The sequence below is a fragment of the Pecten maximus genome, chromosome 4 (genome assembly GCF_902652985.1).
Source record: "Pecten maximus chromosome 4, xPecMax1.1, whole genome shotgun sequence".
NCBI lineage: Eukaryota > Metazoa > Mollusca > Bivalvia > Pectinida > Pectinidae > Pecten > Pecten maximus.
In genome coordinates this window covers 40,604,432-40,620,166 of record NC_047018.1, presented here as the reverse complement: position 1 = coordinate 40,620,166, position 15,735 = coordinate 40,604,432, and the positions used below count along the sequence as shown (strand labels likewise).

Genomic DNA, 15,735 nt, shown 5'->3' with positions numbered 1-15,735 from the left:
ATCACTGTAATATCCAGATGAGCAATACAAACCCACTGGGCCTCTTGTTTGTTTCTTAGTGATTCTTTCAAACTTCAGAAGTTCATATTATATTCAATGATCCTTTTATAGTTTATATACAGTTGTCTGTACAAATGATATTGGATGAATGTATGTGTCGATCGGCCAATCAATGGACTGTACTGCAGTAGGTTTAACAGTTGGGGCAGAGGTTAAGCATTTTGCTCGATTAATTATGTCAGCGTTGTTCAATTTTGATGTTTTCTTACTTAAGCAGTGGTACAGTTATCCAAATTTTCTATGAAGGAAGTGCATGTAACAGGGGAGACTACTCCTGGTGTAAACTAGTGTTTTCTGCTTCCATTGTATATATCCGTTACATGTTAATATTACATTACTTTAGAAGTGATCTATCCAGACTAATACATGTAGATTTAACATTCATAGTATGTAGATATCTTTTCATTAATTAAATAAAAAACATTCTTTTTTTCTATCCTGTAGTGAATTTGTCTATATTGTTTTTTCTCTAACATATATAGCACTATTAAGTTTAAGCATTGATGTGGGGTCTTTGTACCAATTTCTTTTACTCTAGATGTCACTTTTTACAGCTTATTTTTTGCACATGCCTTTTTTCCAATGTTGTATTTATAAACTAACTTCAGAATTGTGATAGAAATCAAGAAGCGAGCAAGTGAACCATGCAGCATATTAATGTGTTTGGCTTATTACTGCCGGCCATATCGCTATCAGCTATATTAATGTCCCAGATAGATACTCTGTTAACTGTCGATATATATATATTCATAAATTGTGAAATTTACTTAATGCATACAAGTTGAAATTATTTAACCTCTTATTACATATCAACCTCATCAAGGTTTGATCCAATTATGTAAAGAGAGGTAACTCTTGTTGAAATATCTCCAGTTTGCAGTTAGTCTTGGAAGAGTTACTTCCCTTGGCACAGGTGTTGTGCTCTCATCATCATGACTTTTTTTTTTTTTTTTTTTGCTCTTTCAATTCTGTGTCCAGAGTTCTTTTTATCCTCTTCTATCTTCATTTGACCTTCATCATCATTCTGTTGAGAGCCCCCACCATCCTCAATCATTACCATTGTCGGACTTGCATTATCATCTTTTGTCCCTGCCACAAACACCTGCGACTTACTAACATGTCTGCTTCTGCACTGTATAATTATATGTTTACCTATACTGTAGCTGATAGATTCCAAAGCTTCCTGACCACCTTCCCTAGCTCCTGCTTTCAATTTGCACAACCATTATACACAAGTAGCTAGTAATGTAGATGTACACTTCAAAGTGTAATTTAGCGACTATATCTCTACAAAAATATATATACTTATTCTGATTTAAATGAAGCACTTTTTATTTGTATTTTTTCTTTGTTTTTTCCCTTTCTTATTCTGTCTTTTTAGTTTGCAAAAAAAATATGTTGTAATCCTCCTAGTTAATTTCAAATATATCAATATTACTGTACTTTACTTTCACTGTCTCTGCATTTTGTATAGTAGATTTATTAGTGTAAATAAAACAATAATTCTGAGTACATTTTGTTATAGAATTTATTTCCATTTTTTGACTGAAATAAATTTAATGCAAGAATATTTTTCCTTAATTTCTTGAAACAGCTTTATTGAGACAAAAATACATGTTTTGTTAAATTGCATACATGAGCTTAATCAAAAAATGCAAAAATGTGATTGTGATGTAGATAACATATTTTATTTGTTCAGATAACTGAGAATTTCAGTCAAAATTTGTCATGTACAAAAAATATTTGAACTATGTATGCACATTTATATAGCAACACTATAAAACTTGACATCTGAAAACACACAGCCTGCAGACACTTATAGGCGACGCATGATGACTTCTGTCTACTTTAGGAGGCGCATGGTGGCGTTCTCCTCTATCCTGTCTTAAAGTGTTGGCTTGCCCTGTGTAAACTACTGCTACAAGTCAGTGTGTTATTCTGTGGGTTAATTTTGTGATGTCAGTATTGTGACTGATTCAGCTTATGGGGAACAGTAGCACTTTGTATTAACACACAAAATAACGCATTGCTTGATAGCGACTTGCATGTACATAACTTGCCCACAATAAGACAGGACAGATATAAGTTGTATACAGTGCTATCTACTTGTTTCACTGGAGTCTTTTGTCATTTAGTGACTTGGCAGACAAATAGACCTTGACACTAGTTACAAACATTTTGGTGACATTGATAATACAGACAGTTTTAAACGTCGGTAGTGTTGAGAGACATTAGTTAATATCGTATATAAGGCTGTCGCACCTGTTGTATGTTAATGACAGTTGTCATGGTCACAACTGTTGTATATTCATGACAGTTGTCATGATCGCACCTGTTGTATGTTAATGACTGTTGTCTTGGTCACACCTGTTGTATGTTAATGACTTGTCTTGGTCACACCTGTTGTATGTTAATGACTGTTGTCATGGTCACAACTGTTGTTTGTTACAGTTGTCATGGTCACACCTGTTGTATGTTGATGACTGTTGTCATGGTCACACCTGTTGTATGTTAATGACAGTTGCATAGTCACACCTGTTGTATGTTAATGACTGTTGTCACGGTCACTACTGCTGTGTGTTAATGACTGTTGTCATGGTCACAACTGTTGTTTGTTACAGTTGTCATGGTCACACCTGTTGTATGTTAATGACTGTTATCATGGTCAGACCTGTTGTATGTTAATGACTGTTGTCATGGTCACAACTGTTGTATGTTAATGACTGTTGTCATGGTCACAACTGTTGTATGTTAATGACTGTTGTCATGGTCACACCTGTTGTATGTTAATGACTGTTGTCTTGGTCACACCTGTTGTATGTTAATGACAGTAGTCATGGTCACAACTGTTGTTTGTTACAGTTGTCATGGTCACAACTGTTGTATGTTAATGACTGTTATCATGGTCACAACTGTTGTATGTTAATGACTGTTGTCTTGGTCACACCTGTTGTATGTTAATGACAGTAGTCATGGTCACAACTGTTGTTTGTTACAGTTGTCATGGTCACACCTGTTGTATGTTAATGACTGTTGTCATGGTCACAACTGTTGTATGTTAATGACAGTTGTCATAATCACACCTGTTGTATGTTAATGACAGTTGTCATGGTCACACCTGTTGTATGTTAATGACTGTTGTCTTGGTTACACCTGTTGTATATTAATGACTGTTGTCATGGTCACACCTGTTGTATATTAATGACAGTTGTCATTGTCACACCTGTTCTATGTTAATGACAGTTGTCTTGGTCACACCTGTTGCATGTTAATGACGGTGGTCTTGGTAACAGTTACACTTCAAAGCTCATTAATTGTTAGTCCATTTTATTTGACATTTATGTCGGGCAAAATAAAATAAAGATTGATTAAAATTTGTCAATGACATAGAGACATGATACTGCTACTCTGGGTACATTTTGTATTGTATCAGTGACTGTTGGACCATACTGACACTGCTATGAAAACACCTTATTTAGGTCCTGTTGTCTGTCTGACAAACTATTGACATGTTGATCCCTCGTATATGTTATGACACATTAACAACAATACTGTTGTCTTGTCGACACGTTAATGACGCGCCCGTTGTCTTGCTAGCCTCCAGCTTCCCAGCCGTCCCCTCATTCACAGCCTCAACACAACCCCGGGATGATGCAGGGCCAACCCAATCAAGTGAGTACCACTCATATCCTTAGTCGTCGTGGTAACTGTTGTACTTTGACCTGTGTCCTGTGCTGCTGCTGCTGTAAATGCTTCCTGCTATTGGCCACGCCTCCCAGCTGTCAATCATCCTCTACCATCTTTCTCTTCCTCATCAGTTTTGCTTCCTGCCCAATCCACATGTACTTTCTTTTCCTACAGGTGGAAAGATACAAATAAATATCCCAACATTAGTAACCTACCATTATTGCAGTGTTAAAGATAATTTCAAAACGTTTTATAATGAAAAGTTGCGTCATCTGAAGATAAATGTTATGATTTGTAGTATTTATCTAGTTTTTTTTCACACCAGCTGCTTCTACATTGTATAACCTGTACCCCAGGACAGATACGTATAATTCATACAGACAAGTATTTCAAAAGCTTTTCACCCAAGTACACTTTAATGATATAACCCAGCAAACTTTTTCATTTCAATATGTTCTAACATTTTTTTCCTTCAATTTTGATGTTGTGTACATATTTATCAAAATACCAAGAAAAATAAAACTAATATAACATGATACATCAATTACTAACACTTCATTCTTATCTTAGGGAGTTTATTTATTTATTTATTTATTTATTTATTTTTATTATTATTGATGTATATATATGTAATCTTTTCAGCTTTCATATCATGCTTTGAGTGGATTTTAAATTTTTACCAATTTCATTGTTTTGAATGTTTCAAATTTAAGTTAGATTTAAATAAATGATCGCCCACATTTTGAGCAGTATCGTGTTTGAGTCTCCGATTCAGGGGAAGTAACTGCTATCAATTTAACATGTTGACGTGTGCATGACAGATGGGAAACTTTAAAGGTACAATTTTATGTTTGATTTCTTTTCAGTTTTAAAAGTGAATAAATTTGTCTAAACTACTGACATTGTGTCTGTTGTATATGTTTAATGACTAGCACAGCAGGTTGTGTACAAATCTAATCAAAATGCTGTGGCCTATATCTCAAAGACCGAGGCCAGTATATTGTCAAGTGATGAATTATAGCTGAGTTCTAAGCCATAGTGTCTGTATTAAACAGAAGAGATGTTTCAGTGGAATGCAGATGTGTCTGAAGGCATCAAATATTTACGATGGACAGAATTTCTACGTAAAAAGGAGGGGGAAAAAACGACGAAATACATGGAAAATAATACTGTATTGAAGTGATACTTGATAGACTTTCATTTTGATCGTTTGGAGGAGAAAGGTGTGTTTTATAGAAATGGAAAAACCTACAGAAAGAACACACTTTACAAAAGGATTAACAAAGAAGTATTACAAAAGATATCATGTTTGAGGCCAGAGTGTGCCAGAATGACACATGGGAGGCAACTTGTACAGTCTTGCATGCACTTGGTCCTCCCATTATAAGCAAGGGGACATAACTCTTCCTTGCTTAATTGAGCTTTGGACCAAACCAACAACTGACTAACAAGAAACTTGATATTTTGATCAGTGTGCACAAGTTTTAAATACTTACGACTTCAAAGATATCATTTAGTGGATGTGGACTCTACTTCTTTTCAACTTTGGCTATTCAAGATAATTATCAGCAAGGATTTATGATCCCAAGGGAGGTAACTCATGACGTCTTGACAAACAAGACTGATGTGTTTGGGCTGATACAGCAAGAAACAATGCTATATAGAAGGAAATATTACAGAGGCTGAATACAAATGATTTACAAAAAGCCCTACAGGGGACAATTGTACAAGATATTCACAGATTTTGTGGTGACATTACTGTGAGTTGGCCTAGAGGAGGGAAAAAATCAATACCATTCCCCATCATTTTCACAGTTTTAATGTTATAAATGAAACAAGTTTTCTGAAATTTTGTCCTTCATAAGCTGGCAATTGCATACACTTGATTTTATGACATCAAAATGAGGTTTTCATGAATTGTTTCCCATTAAAGTTAAAAGCACTAACAGAACCAAGCATAACTGTGCTGTGGTAGGGACAATTAATATGATGTTATCTACCTGCTAGCCCTGTAGTGAGGAAAAGATTGAGGCACTCCACAGATTTATAAACGATTTATGTCTCTCTACTGGTAGTTAGTAATCTGTTTCTTTGATACAGAGACATTTGATGAACATGTCTCTTTTGAAGAAATCTGGAAAACTTCTGAGGAATGTTGTAGCACTGCCAACATGGGAAGTAATCCATACAGCCAAAGAAAGCTCACACCAGAGGGGGCTATGTCTGTTCCCGAGAATTTGAAGGTGAAATCAGCTATCATAACAGCTGTTGAATGTCTGCCACTGATAGAAAAAAGGCTTAGAGGAAAACCTATCCATCTGCAATCGACTCATATTCCTTTTATTTTGCTATTGGTGTCAAAAAGGTGAAGTACAGAAAATGAATGGTCCTTGGAGGAGAATGGCATTTTATCAAACAGACACACAAGTAGATATCATTGTCTGTTTTTCAGATCTACGTAATGTCCCTTTGTGACGGTTTATGTTACGTTTTGATATTTGTTATCGGCGAAGTGCTCCTCGGTAGTATAACAGAGTAATGGCTGCTATTAGATGTCTCGAACATAAATGTAAAAGTCTCACTCACCTTACGTTTGTGAACCCTGGTAGCCAGCATGCGAGACCATTTGTGGACCCCTGGTCTCCTCTTCATCACTGGTTGCTATCAATGCTCTGAGTCTGTAACAGCTGCACACCCCATTGCCATGGTTATTGCAATCAATGTCATTTGAACGTCTGCTCTTTCATCTCCTTTGAAAACAATGTGTATTTTCTTGAGCCATCGTTAATGCTGGATTCCATTCCCTGACACTTCATAAGCCTTATGGTAATAGCCTTTAACAAAAAAGAGAGAGAAAAAAATCAAAAATATTGTGTTTCAAGTAGCAATTACCAACCAGATTGAATAAACAGGCAGGATTTGCATTTTCATTTAGTGCCTTTGAAGCTGGCACTTTTTGCTGCTATTGGATTCTGTTTCAAAGGGGACAGAGTCATTATCGACTTTACCTGCACCTAAGTACTATCTGCTGGGCCGTTCCAGGTACTTATCAGAGATCCATAGTAAATTCAGTCAAGTGATACATCCACCATCCAGGATTCAATGGCGAAGTGGAGAAGTGATACTCATACCTTCCCAGGGTTCCACAGTAATCTCTGTGGGGAAGAGATACTCTTACCTTCCCAGGGTTCCACAGTAATCTCTGTGGGGAAGTGATACTCGTACCTTCCCAGGGTTCCACAGTAATCTCTGTGGGGAAGAGATACTCTACCTTCCCAGGTTTCCACAGTAATCTCTGTGGTACCCGTACCTTCCCAGGGTTCCACAGTAATCTCTGTGGGGAAGTGATACTCGTACCTTCCCAGGGTTCCACAGTAATGATAACCTTCCCACCTAGGGTTCCTTGTAAACCCATTTAGGGAGATTTTGCCTTGTCCCAGGAATCCACATTGAAAAGATAATCAAGCCAGCACCATCAATAACAAAAACCTAACATCTGATAAAAAACGAAGGTGAAACTTTGATTGAATTTTCATACAATTCCCCTTGGATGTTTGGTGGAAATGTGTTGTGTTCTACAAAAGAAGATATCTGACAGCGATACCAATGGGAAAAGCAATCCCCTATATATTTCATTTTTATCTCTGCCATGATTTTTATGCATTATCTTGAAGTGAATGACTATATCTGGAAAAGCAGGAAGAGGTTTAAGAAGTTGAGACTTGAGGGTGGGCTGGTTTTGTGTGTGGTAGTAACTCTCTGCTGTAGCAGATGCTCAGTATATATTAGAGTTGTTGTAATTAGCATACAACTCCTGCAACTTTGTTGGAAATCTGGAAAGTATTTTGCAACAGTTAATGATTCTTAACAAATATCAACCTAGTCTATATTTAATTAAAATCTGTGAAAACTAATTACATATACTGATACTGACAAGACATCAACATTTTCCCCTAGGAGAACACTTTGTAGTTGACTGAATATTATCTAAAATTCTATTGATAATTAACATGTAAGAATGACTTCATAGCTTAAAAGCGAACATTGCTTCTAATGTTTGTTTACTGTTAATTTTGAGGAAGGGGAAAAATCGGATGACTTTAATGACTTGACAACTGTCCTATAGTGACAAAACTAAATATAGACTTAGCACAGCCACACAGCAGATTATTCTGTTGATGGGTCCAACTCTAAAGAGATATCCGATAAAATTTATTGATAAAATTTATTGTAAAAACCGGAAACAATTCCAGCCATAGGGATACACTGTTATGATAACTGATGTGTTTTTGGGTTTTTTTATTGCACAGCAACTTCCTGTCCTAACTGGCAGGGATGTGATTTGTCATCATCCAGAGGACATTTCCAGCCCAAAACCAAACTCCTTTATTCTGAATAGATAGAGAGGACTTTATGACTCCACTGTTTGGAGTTTGATGGAAGAAAATGTGTATGTGCTCAGAATATCTGCTCCTGGATAATTGTCTGTGCCCTGGAATCAAGAATCCTGTGTAGTTAAAGCATGAAAAGTAATCAGAATGGTAAATCAGATTTATGCCAAGCTTTACTATGCAGGATTACACAGCCACAATCGCATACCAAGATGGTTTGAGATGCAGCCCAAATGTTTTGTATGCCATCATTGTTCATCAGGATCTTGGGAATCAATTTCCTGCTACATGGTGTGCATGTCAACCCGGGAAGCCATTTGGATATCGGTATACTATAAACACATGGCAGACACTCTGTCAGACGTGGCAAACATTTACCTCGCCAACAGCTAGTCCATCAGCAACTCTCCTAGGGATTCCAAACATTTGCAAATTATGTTTTCATTTTGACCTGTAAATCTCTACAAATGAGCCCAGGCAGTCCCAACAGTCAAAAAAATTGTGAAAATACCAAAGCGTTACTGGTTTGTTTCAAGGAAGTTCAAAAAAATACTCATTAAAAAAAAAACAGCTGAAAATTTCAGACAAAAATAATGCCATGCATATTGCAATCATCTGTTTGTCAGAACATTTAGTTTTTTTTTTTTCAGTGTATTAAATAGCAGCTTCAGAAGTCAATAACATTAGTCCCTAGGTTACATAAACCAATACAATTTGTTTGACATTTGAGAGAAAAAGCGTCCTGAATTCTAAATTTGAAAAGTGAAACCAGAAATTCATGAAACAAGGTCTGCAGTAACTCTATTGGCTGACTCATGAATTCTGTCTCCATGGCCAAAGCGAGAACTCTTCTAACTAGAGGTACATAACAGTGTACAGGTGACCAGTTGTAACGTATTGACCCCGGTGTCTAAAGTTGATACAGATGGAGGACTTGGCTAGGTTACCTGTATTGGGAGAGAGTGAGAGACTTCAGGGAGGACTTGTTTATCAGCTTTACTTGGGCCTAGGTTACCTGTATTTGGGGGAGAGTGAGAGATTCTACAGGGAGAACTTGTTTATCAGCTTTACTTGGGCCTAGGTTACCTGTATTGGGGGAGAGTGAGAGACTACAGGGAGAACTTGTTTATCAGCTTTACTTGGGCCTAGGTTACCTGTATTGGGGGAGAGTGAGAGACTCTAGGGAGAACTTGTTTATCAGCTTTACTTGGGCCTAGGTTACCTGTATTGGGGGAGAGTGAGAGACTTCAGGGAGAACTTGTTTATCAGCTTTACTTGGGCCTAGGTTACCTGTATTTGGGGAGAGTGAGAGACTTCAGGGAGAACTTGTTTATCAGCTTTACTTGGGCCTAGGTTACCTGTATTGGGGGGAGAGTGAGAGACTTCTAGGGAGAACTTGTTTATCAGCTTTACTTGGGCCTAGGTTACCTGTATTGGGGGAGAGTGAGAGACTTCAGGGAGAACTTGTTTATCAGCTTTAGTTGGGCCTAGGTGATATTTATCACCTGTACCTGTGAAAAGTTCTAGCTTGTTAGAGAATCGGGAAAAGTATGGCTAATCTCACAACAGATATCTTAAAGTACAAAAAAGTTTTCTGAAATACTGTACACATTTCCTTTATTGCACCAACAGATGGAGCTGTACACAAAATCCCGTTTCAACCTTAGAAATCAGTTTTCAGTCAAATGTAATTTTTTGTGCTCAAGTAATTCAGAGTGAATCTCAAAAGTCATTCACAAAAATTAAAAAAAAAAAAATTTAAAAAAAAAATCCTATTTAATAATATGTACTTTTGATATTGATTATATCTTAAATAAGGTTTGTTCAGATACCATCTTGAACATCTGTATACCATACATCAATTGATATTTAATCTCGGACATATGCATCATGTTTCAAACACAATGTGTCTGAAAACTTATAAACCATGAAGCCGTGGCAAGCAAAAAAAGAGTTCATTAAAAACAAATATCAACCTCAGAAACGCATAACTATAGGGTAATTTTACGTTAGAAGTGTTTTGAAAGATGTCCATGAAATCCCCAGTATCGTGTTTGCCCTGCAAATCATTCAATTGCAAAATTGCACATGTCATTATAAAGTTGTAAACACTTTTTTAACCAGAAACCCTATAATATCTCGACAGATTCAGGGCACTCGCAGAACAATTAGTGACATTTAATGAACTGATTACAGGAACAGGTTTTATAAAATAACAGAATTGATGATTCATCTTAGCACCCATTACATCTTCCATTAACTACGGCTTCTCAGAACACATTGAAGATGAAAGCTGTACACGTGTGGCCTGTCTTGTATGAATTTCTGGTATTTTTTAGATTTATTGATGCCGAAATTAAAAATAATAATAATAATAATTTCTAGTTTTCATTCTGACTCCTACATCACTATCAAATTTACATTAAATTTATCATTTTGATTTTTTAGTCGAATTTTACTGTGAAGTTTTACAGTTGTGTATCATAGAGCACTGCTGAGTAAATGAACTTGACACTCATCTGTAAACACAGCATAATACATCACAGTCACGTTGTTTGTATTGACATTAAAGACATTTTTATTGGTTATGTAAAGCCCATATGTAATATCTTAAACACCCCCATCTTCTGTTCCATCCAGAATCCTCCTCCATCTTAACCTCTTTCATTCTACATACCCTCATTTCCACCACTCACTCATCATGGTGGGGGGGGGGGGGGGGGGGGGGGGGACTATTCCCACATGAAGCCTAGAGATACACAATAACATTGAAGTTTTAATAGACGATGGCTTGTTCGTAGCTCTCTTCACAACCAATTTATAAAAGTTGACTTTAAATGTTTTGGTTTCTCAGCACAAATAGGTCCAGAGTTGCCAATGTCCTTAAGGCACTTTTTAATGAAATTGATGGTTAACATACAGAGGAAACATGATGTGGCAGTGCTACTGTAGTCAGTGTTGATCGACTCTGAAGTCTAGATAAATTTAGACATGATTTTCTGTTTCATCAATTCCGGTACGTGAACATAGGTAATTGATTGTGAGTCTTATAACAAGGAATTATGGAATTGGCTGCCAGAGGCTCATTTCATTATTAGCTGGGTTTTTTTCTCCCATTGACATTTGCTGGTGATGTGATGAAATGTTGAATGCAAGAGAGCTGGAAATTAGTTTGCTAATCAGTCATGTAAATTTGGAAATATTTATGTTTTGACCTGTAACACAACCATACTTGGATATAAGGTGATGTTTCTGCTATCAAAGAATGTAGGCCTATGTTCAAACTATATGGATACATGAATTGTTCCAGTCCACAAAATTGCATAAATGGGTAGCAGTAAGTTGGGAAGTATTTTTTTGAAGAAATGCTTTTTAGGGAGTGCAAGCTCATAAATGAGCACTCCCTATGCCTTCATTTAAACTTCCCCATGTTACATACTACCTAATGTTTACCATGTCCCCACCTTACAAGTCTGTATTGCCTGCTAGACAACACCAAACTTTTAATGCAATCTGAGACTCGCGCATCATTCCCCTTTCCACCTAAAATATCTCTTTCTCCTATCACATCAGATCATTTTCACACCATAACAAGGAGATATTGAAACATATACATGTATCAACAAAACACAAATTTGCCTTCTCCAGACAATGTTTTTTCTGTATATCCCAGAAATTACTAAAATATCATATTTCCCAAGAGTTTCATGGCACCTGTATGTGATATTAGCCACCAGAGATCAAAGAACAGAGGGAGGGTCCATTATAGAGAGAAAGGCATGCTAATGAGAATACTATGAGGGGGTCTATAACAGAGAAATGGATGTCAGATTTAGTAATGGAAGTGAGAGATATCGTCATTAAAATGTGAGGTTCTTATAAGAGGGTGTCGATGTCAGTAATGGAAGGTAAAGGTGAGGGTCTATTAGAGAGAGAAATTGGTATCAATATAGATATTGGAGGGTAAAAAGTGGGGGTCTATTAGAGAGAGAAATTGGTATCAATATAAATATTGGAGGGTAAAATGTGAGGGTCTATTAGAGAGAGAAATGGGTATCAATATGAATATTGGAGGGTAAAATGTGAGGGTCTATTAAAGAGAGAAATGGGTATCAATATGAATATTGGAGGGTAAAATGTGAGGGTCTATTAAAGAGAGAAATGGGTATCAATATGAATATTGGAGGGTAAAATGTGAGGGTCTATTAGAGTGTCGACATCAGTAATGGAAGGTAAAGGTGAGGGTCTATTAGAGAGAGAAATGGGTATCAATATGAATATTGGAGGGTAAAAAGTGGGGGTCTATCTGAGGGAGGAAATGGTTTCAACATCAGCAATGGAGGGTAAAAAGTAAGGGTCTGTTAGAGGGAGGAAATCACATGTATAAATAGAGGATCTAGTATAGGGAAAACTTGGAATCAATCATTTCTTAAAATTTTACAAGAAGTAAACGACAACTAAAACATGCATCATCTAACCAAAAAAATGTCTGGTCATTTAAGTGGCCTGTGTATGTAACAAAGTGAAATGTGATTTTACCATAGTGACAATATGAAAAGGCCTCAGGAATACTTATTTAGTGTTACAATAGCTACCATCAATCTTCAACTTCTAAAAACATATTTGACATGTAAATTGAGAAGAAGATATACAATTTGATAACACTTACCTTAATTATCACTTGTCATATCAAGGCTATGTTCCAAATTACTAGTGCCTGGCTATATGATAGGGAAGCTAGATCACTGCCAAGCACATACTAGCTCTAGTTGGGCCTGACAATCTCTTGAAAGTGTTTGTTGAAAGGGTACAACTCGAGTGCAAATTTCATTAGACTTTAAAGTAATGGTAGCCCGCCTCACAAGAGATTGTAAAATATTTATGTTCATTTCCTATTACATTATTAGGTTGTCTTTTGAACATGCCGGATATTAAGAGTAGACTCGCTCCCGGAGGTTTTTCATCCAAGGCCCGACATCTGAAAGGTTTCTAAATTAAAATAGATTCACGAGTGCTCCTCTAACCTGCGTTATTTGCATTTGAGCTAATCTTAAACTAGAGTATTGATTATATTGCCTGGCCCCTGGTAAAGAAAAGGACAACATTACAATTAGTAGCGCCAGGGGAAAAAATGGCCTGCCATTTTATTGTAACGTGCTTAAGGTCGGTAGCATCTCGGCTTAACCCTGTAATCAACGTCTTTCGATGAAACGTAATTACGTTCTGACCATGTGTGTGATGTTTTGATAACTCAACAAAGATGGATTGTTGAGAATTTCCTCTCAAGGCGCTGATTTTGTTACATAATCAATGACCAATTTGAAAAAAAAAAATGATAATAATATTCATCTCATCCTCCCTATTCTTCCCTCGCCAGTCCATTTTCCGCATTTGAGATTTTGTTAATTTCTGTTGTGATAACATTCAGGCCTCAGTTATTTTTTGTGAAACTACACCGCTGGCTGTTAGGCTTGACGGAATTAACATTTTAAGTGGATTGTACACGACAGGAATTATTACAATATTGTCAAATTAAATGCCATTATAATGATAAATTCTCGGATATAATGTTACACCAGGGTAAATATATACTGTATTTTTCCAATTACTTGGACAGGTAGTGGCTGGCTATTGTAACATGTACTCAATAATGGCTATGTATAGGTTACATTGCTTCCCATATCGGGCCATATTATTTCCTCTTACCTATGAAGTTCCTTTGTGGTAGGTGATAGGTAGTCTAGCCGAAGTAGTTGTATCCCCTTAAGGATCTGCCTCCTCACCAGTATATCATTCCTACGACCAGAAAAGTCACCATCAGCTGGAATGAAAGTTACAGAATTAAAATGAGCTTTAATGTGAAGGCTTATGGGCAGTGCAAAGTTCTATTATGACTTTTAGTGTAATAGGTTAGCATAAGTTATGTAAGGGTCAAACCGCATCACAGTTAACATGGGGTCAAAATATCCACACAGTTAATGAAAGGGTCAATCCATCAACACAGTTAACACAGGGGTAAAAATATCATCTCAATTAACAAAAAGGTGCCACTATTATGGCTAATGCCAAGGTATGACATCTTGGTTAATATAACGGTTAATGTTAGGGTCCAACATCTTGGGAAACTTCAGGGTCTGACATCACGGTTAATGTTCGGGTCTGACATCACGGTTAATGTTAGGTTCTGACATCTAAACAGAGTACCCAAAAATATGGTCTGCACGATAGGTGACCAATCCCATGTAAAAAAAAAAAAAAAAAAGGTTCTAGCTATCTCCCCATTGATGATCACAAATTATCTCCCCTTGATAAAGTAGGCTCAGTAGGTTACCTTCCATTGCAAAGCAGGGTCCAGCAAGTTACCTCCCCTTAACTAGCTCAAGTTATTCGCAACTGGCACTGATTACCTTCCCTTTGTGACCGCTAGTTGTATAGTTATCTCCCAAGGCAAAAGAGCTCCGCAAATTATCTCCCTTGGCAAAACGGGTTTAGTTGCACAATAAAACAAATCAAATACCCCCACGACCTTGCAAATCCAATCCTAATGCTACAATATAACCATAGTATGTGATATATACCATTTATTGCCATAAGCCATTAATACAACCAAATACAAATCACCTGCTCCGTTCATGTCAAATATTTTAATTAACATCCATAATCACTGAAATCACCCGATACCTTCCTAATGGGAAAAGGTTTTAATGTGTAAGATTACACAGTATTTGGTAAGCCTCCTTTGGAAAATGATGGATGATATTGGGAATGTGATATTTAGCAATCTTTAGGGTTATTGTTGTGAGGAGGATTTTTACATTGTAATTGAAATTCATCAGCCAAGTCAGATCTGTCTTAAGTTATCGCTTCAAGATGATTAATTCATGATCAGCCTACACTACATCCACCTAATCTGGTTTCCTTTCAAACATAACCACATTTAGAATGTATTGGATTTCTGAGAACTACACCAAGCTCTCCTGTATTTGAAATGATATAGGTTTTGCTTTCCATTGACATTGGAGTAGTTTTAATTACGCACTGGTAATCAAACGGGCTTCAAGAAATGAGACTGCATAAATGAAAAGATAACTTGTTCTATAGGTAGGCTGATGGGAACAGGTGCTGACACAAACCATCAGTTTTAACATGTGCAGTTGAAGGTAGCAGTGGTTAAAATGCTGCTATCTTAATGTAGTTCTAAAATTGAGAATTTTACATGCAATTTTCACTTGTCATGCACAGGACGTAGTGTTATAGACGATTAGTTTTGTTCAAACAAAACGTGAGCACTCACAAACATGAGGGGTTGAGACCCAGTGCTTTTGTTGTAGTTTTCGTTCCCTTAATGTGCCAAATTACAGTGTGGCTCAAATTATTCACAGAGAGGAAATGGGAAATGTATTTATTGGTGGAGTGCGTTACATGTGAAGCTAAATTAAAATGAAGGATATTAGCATGTTCAAAGAAAATCAACATCAACTCGGATGTTCCTCGATCCATTGACTTGATAAACCTCTTGGAAATAGTTTTCAATAGATGAAAAGAGTATGTTCTTTTACTCACAGCTAGGGGAAACTGTAGGCTCGATAGCAGGACA

General features: G+C 36.7%; 1 protein-coding gene and 1 long non-coding RNA gene across 17 annotated transcripts in view; one reads left to right on the top strand and one right to left on the bottom strand.

Moving 5' to 3' along the window:
* The window catches only part of LOC117326085 (single-stranded DNA-binding protein 3-like), a 108,921-nt gene that overhangs the window by 48,600 nt on the left and 44,586 nt on the right, over window positions 1-15,735 (top strand). For 5 of the 6 annotated variants that reach the window (XM_033882693.1, XM_033882692.1, XM_033882691.1 and 2 more), the window contains one exon: window positions 3,658-3,732. The exons of the other annotated variant lie outside the window; for it this stretch is intronic. In XM_033882693.1, coding sequence (XP_033738584.1) covers window positions 3,658-3,732 — 75 coding nt within the window. The remainder of the gene's footprint in view (window positions 1-3,657; window positions 3,733-15,735) is intronic. 6 annotated transcript variants of the gene reach the window in all.
* The window catches only part of LOC117326086, a 38,687-nt gene continuing 24,522 nt past the window's right edge, over window positions 1,571-15,735 (bottom strand). For 10 of the 11 annotated variants that reach the window (XR_004532416.1, XR_004532419.1, XR_004532415.1 and 7 more), the window contains 3 exons: window positions 13,845-13,959; window positions 6,334-6,581; window positions 1,571-3,915 (listed from right to left, as the gene is read on the bottom strand). This is a non-coding gene — a long non-coding RNA (uncharacterized LOC117326086). The remainder of the gene's footprint in view (window positions 3,916-6,333; window positions 6,582-13,844; window positions 13,960-15,735) is intronic. The other variant, XR_004532425.1, reaches the window with a different exon arrangement.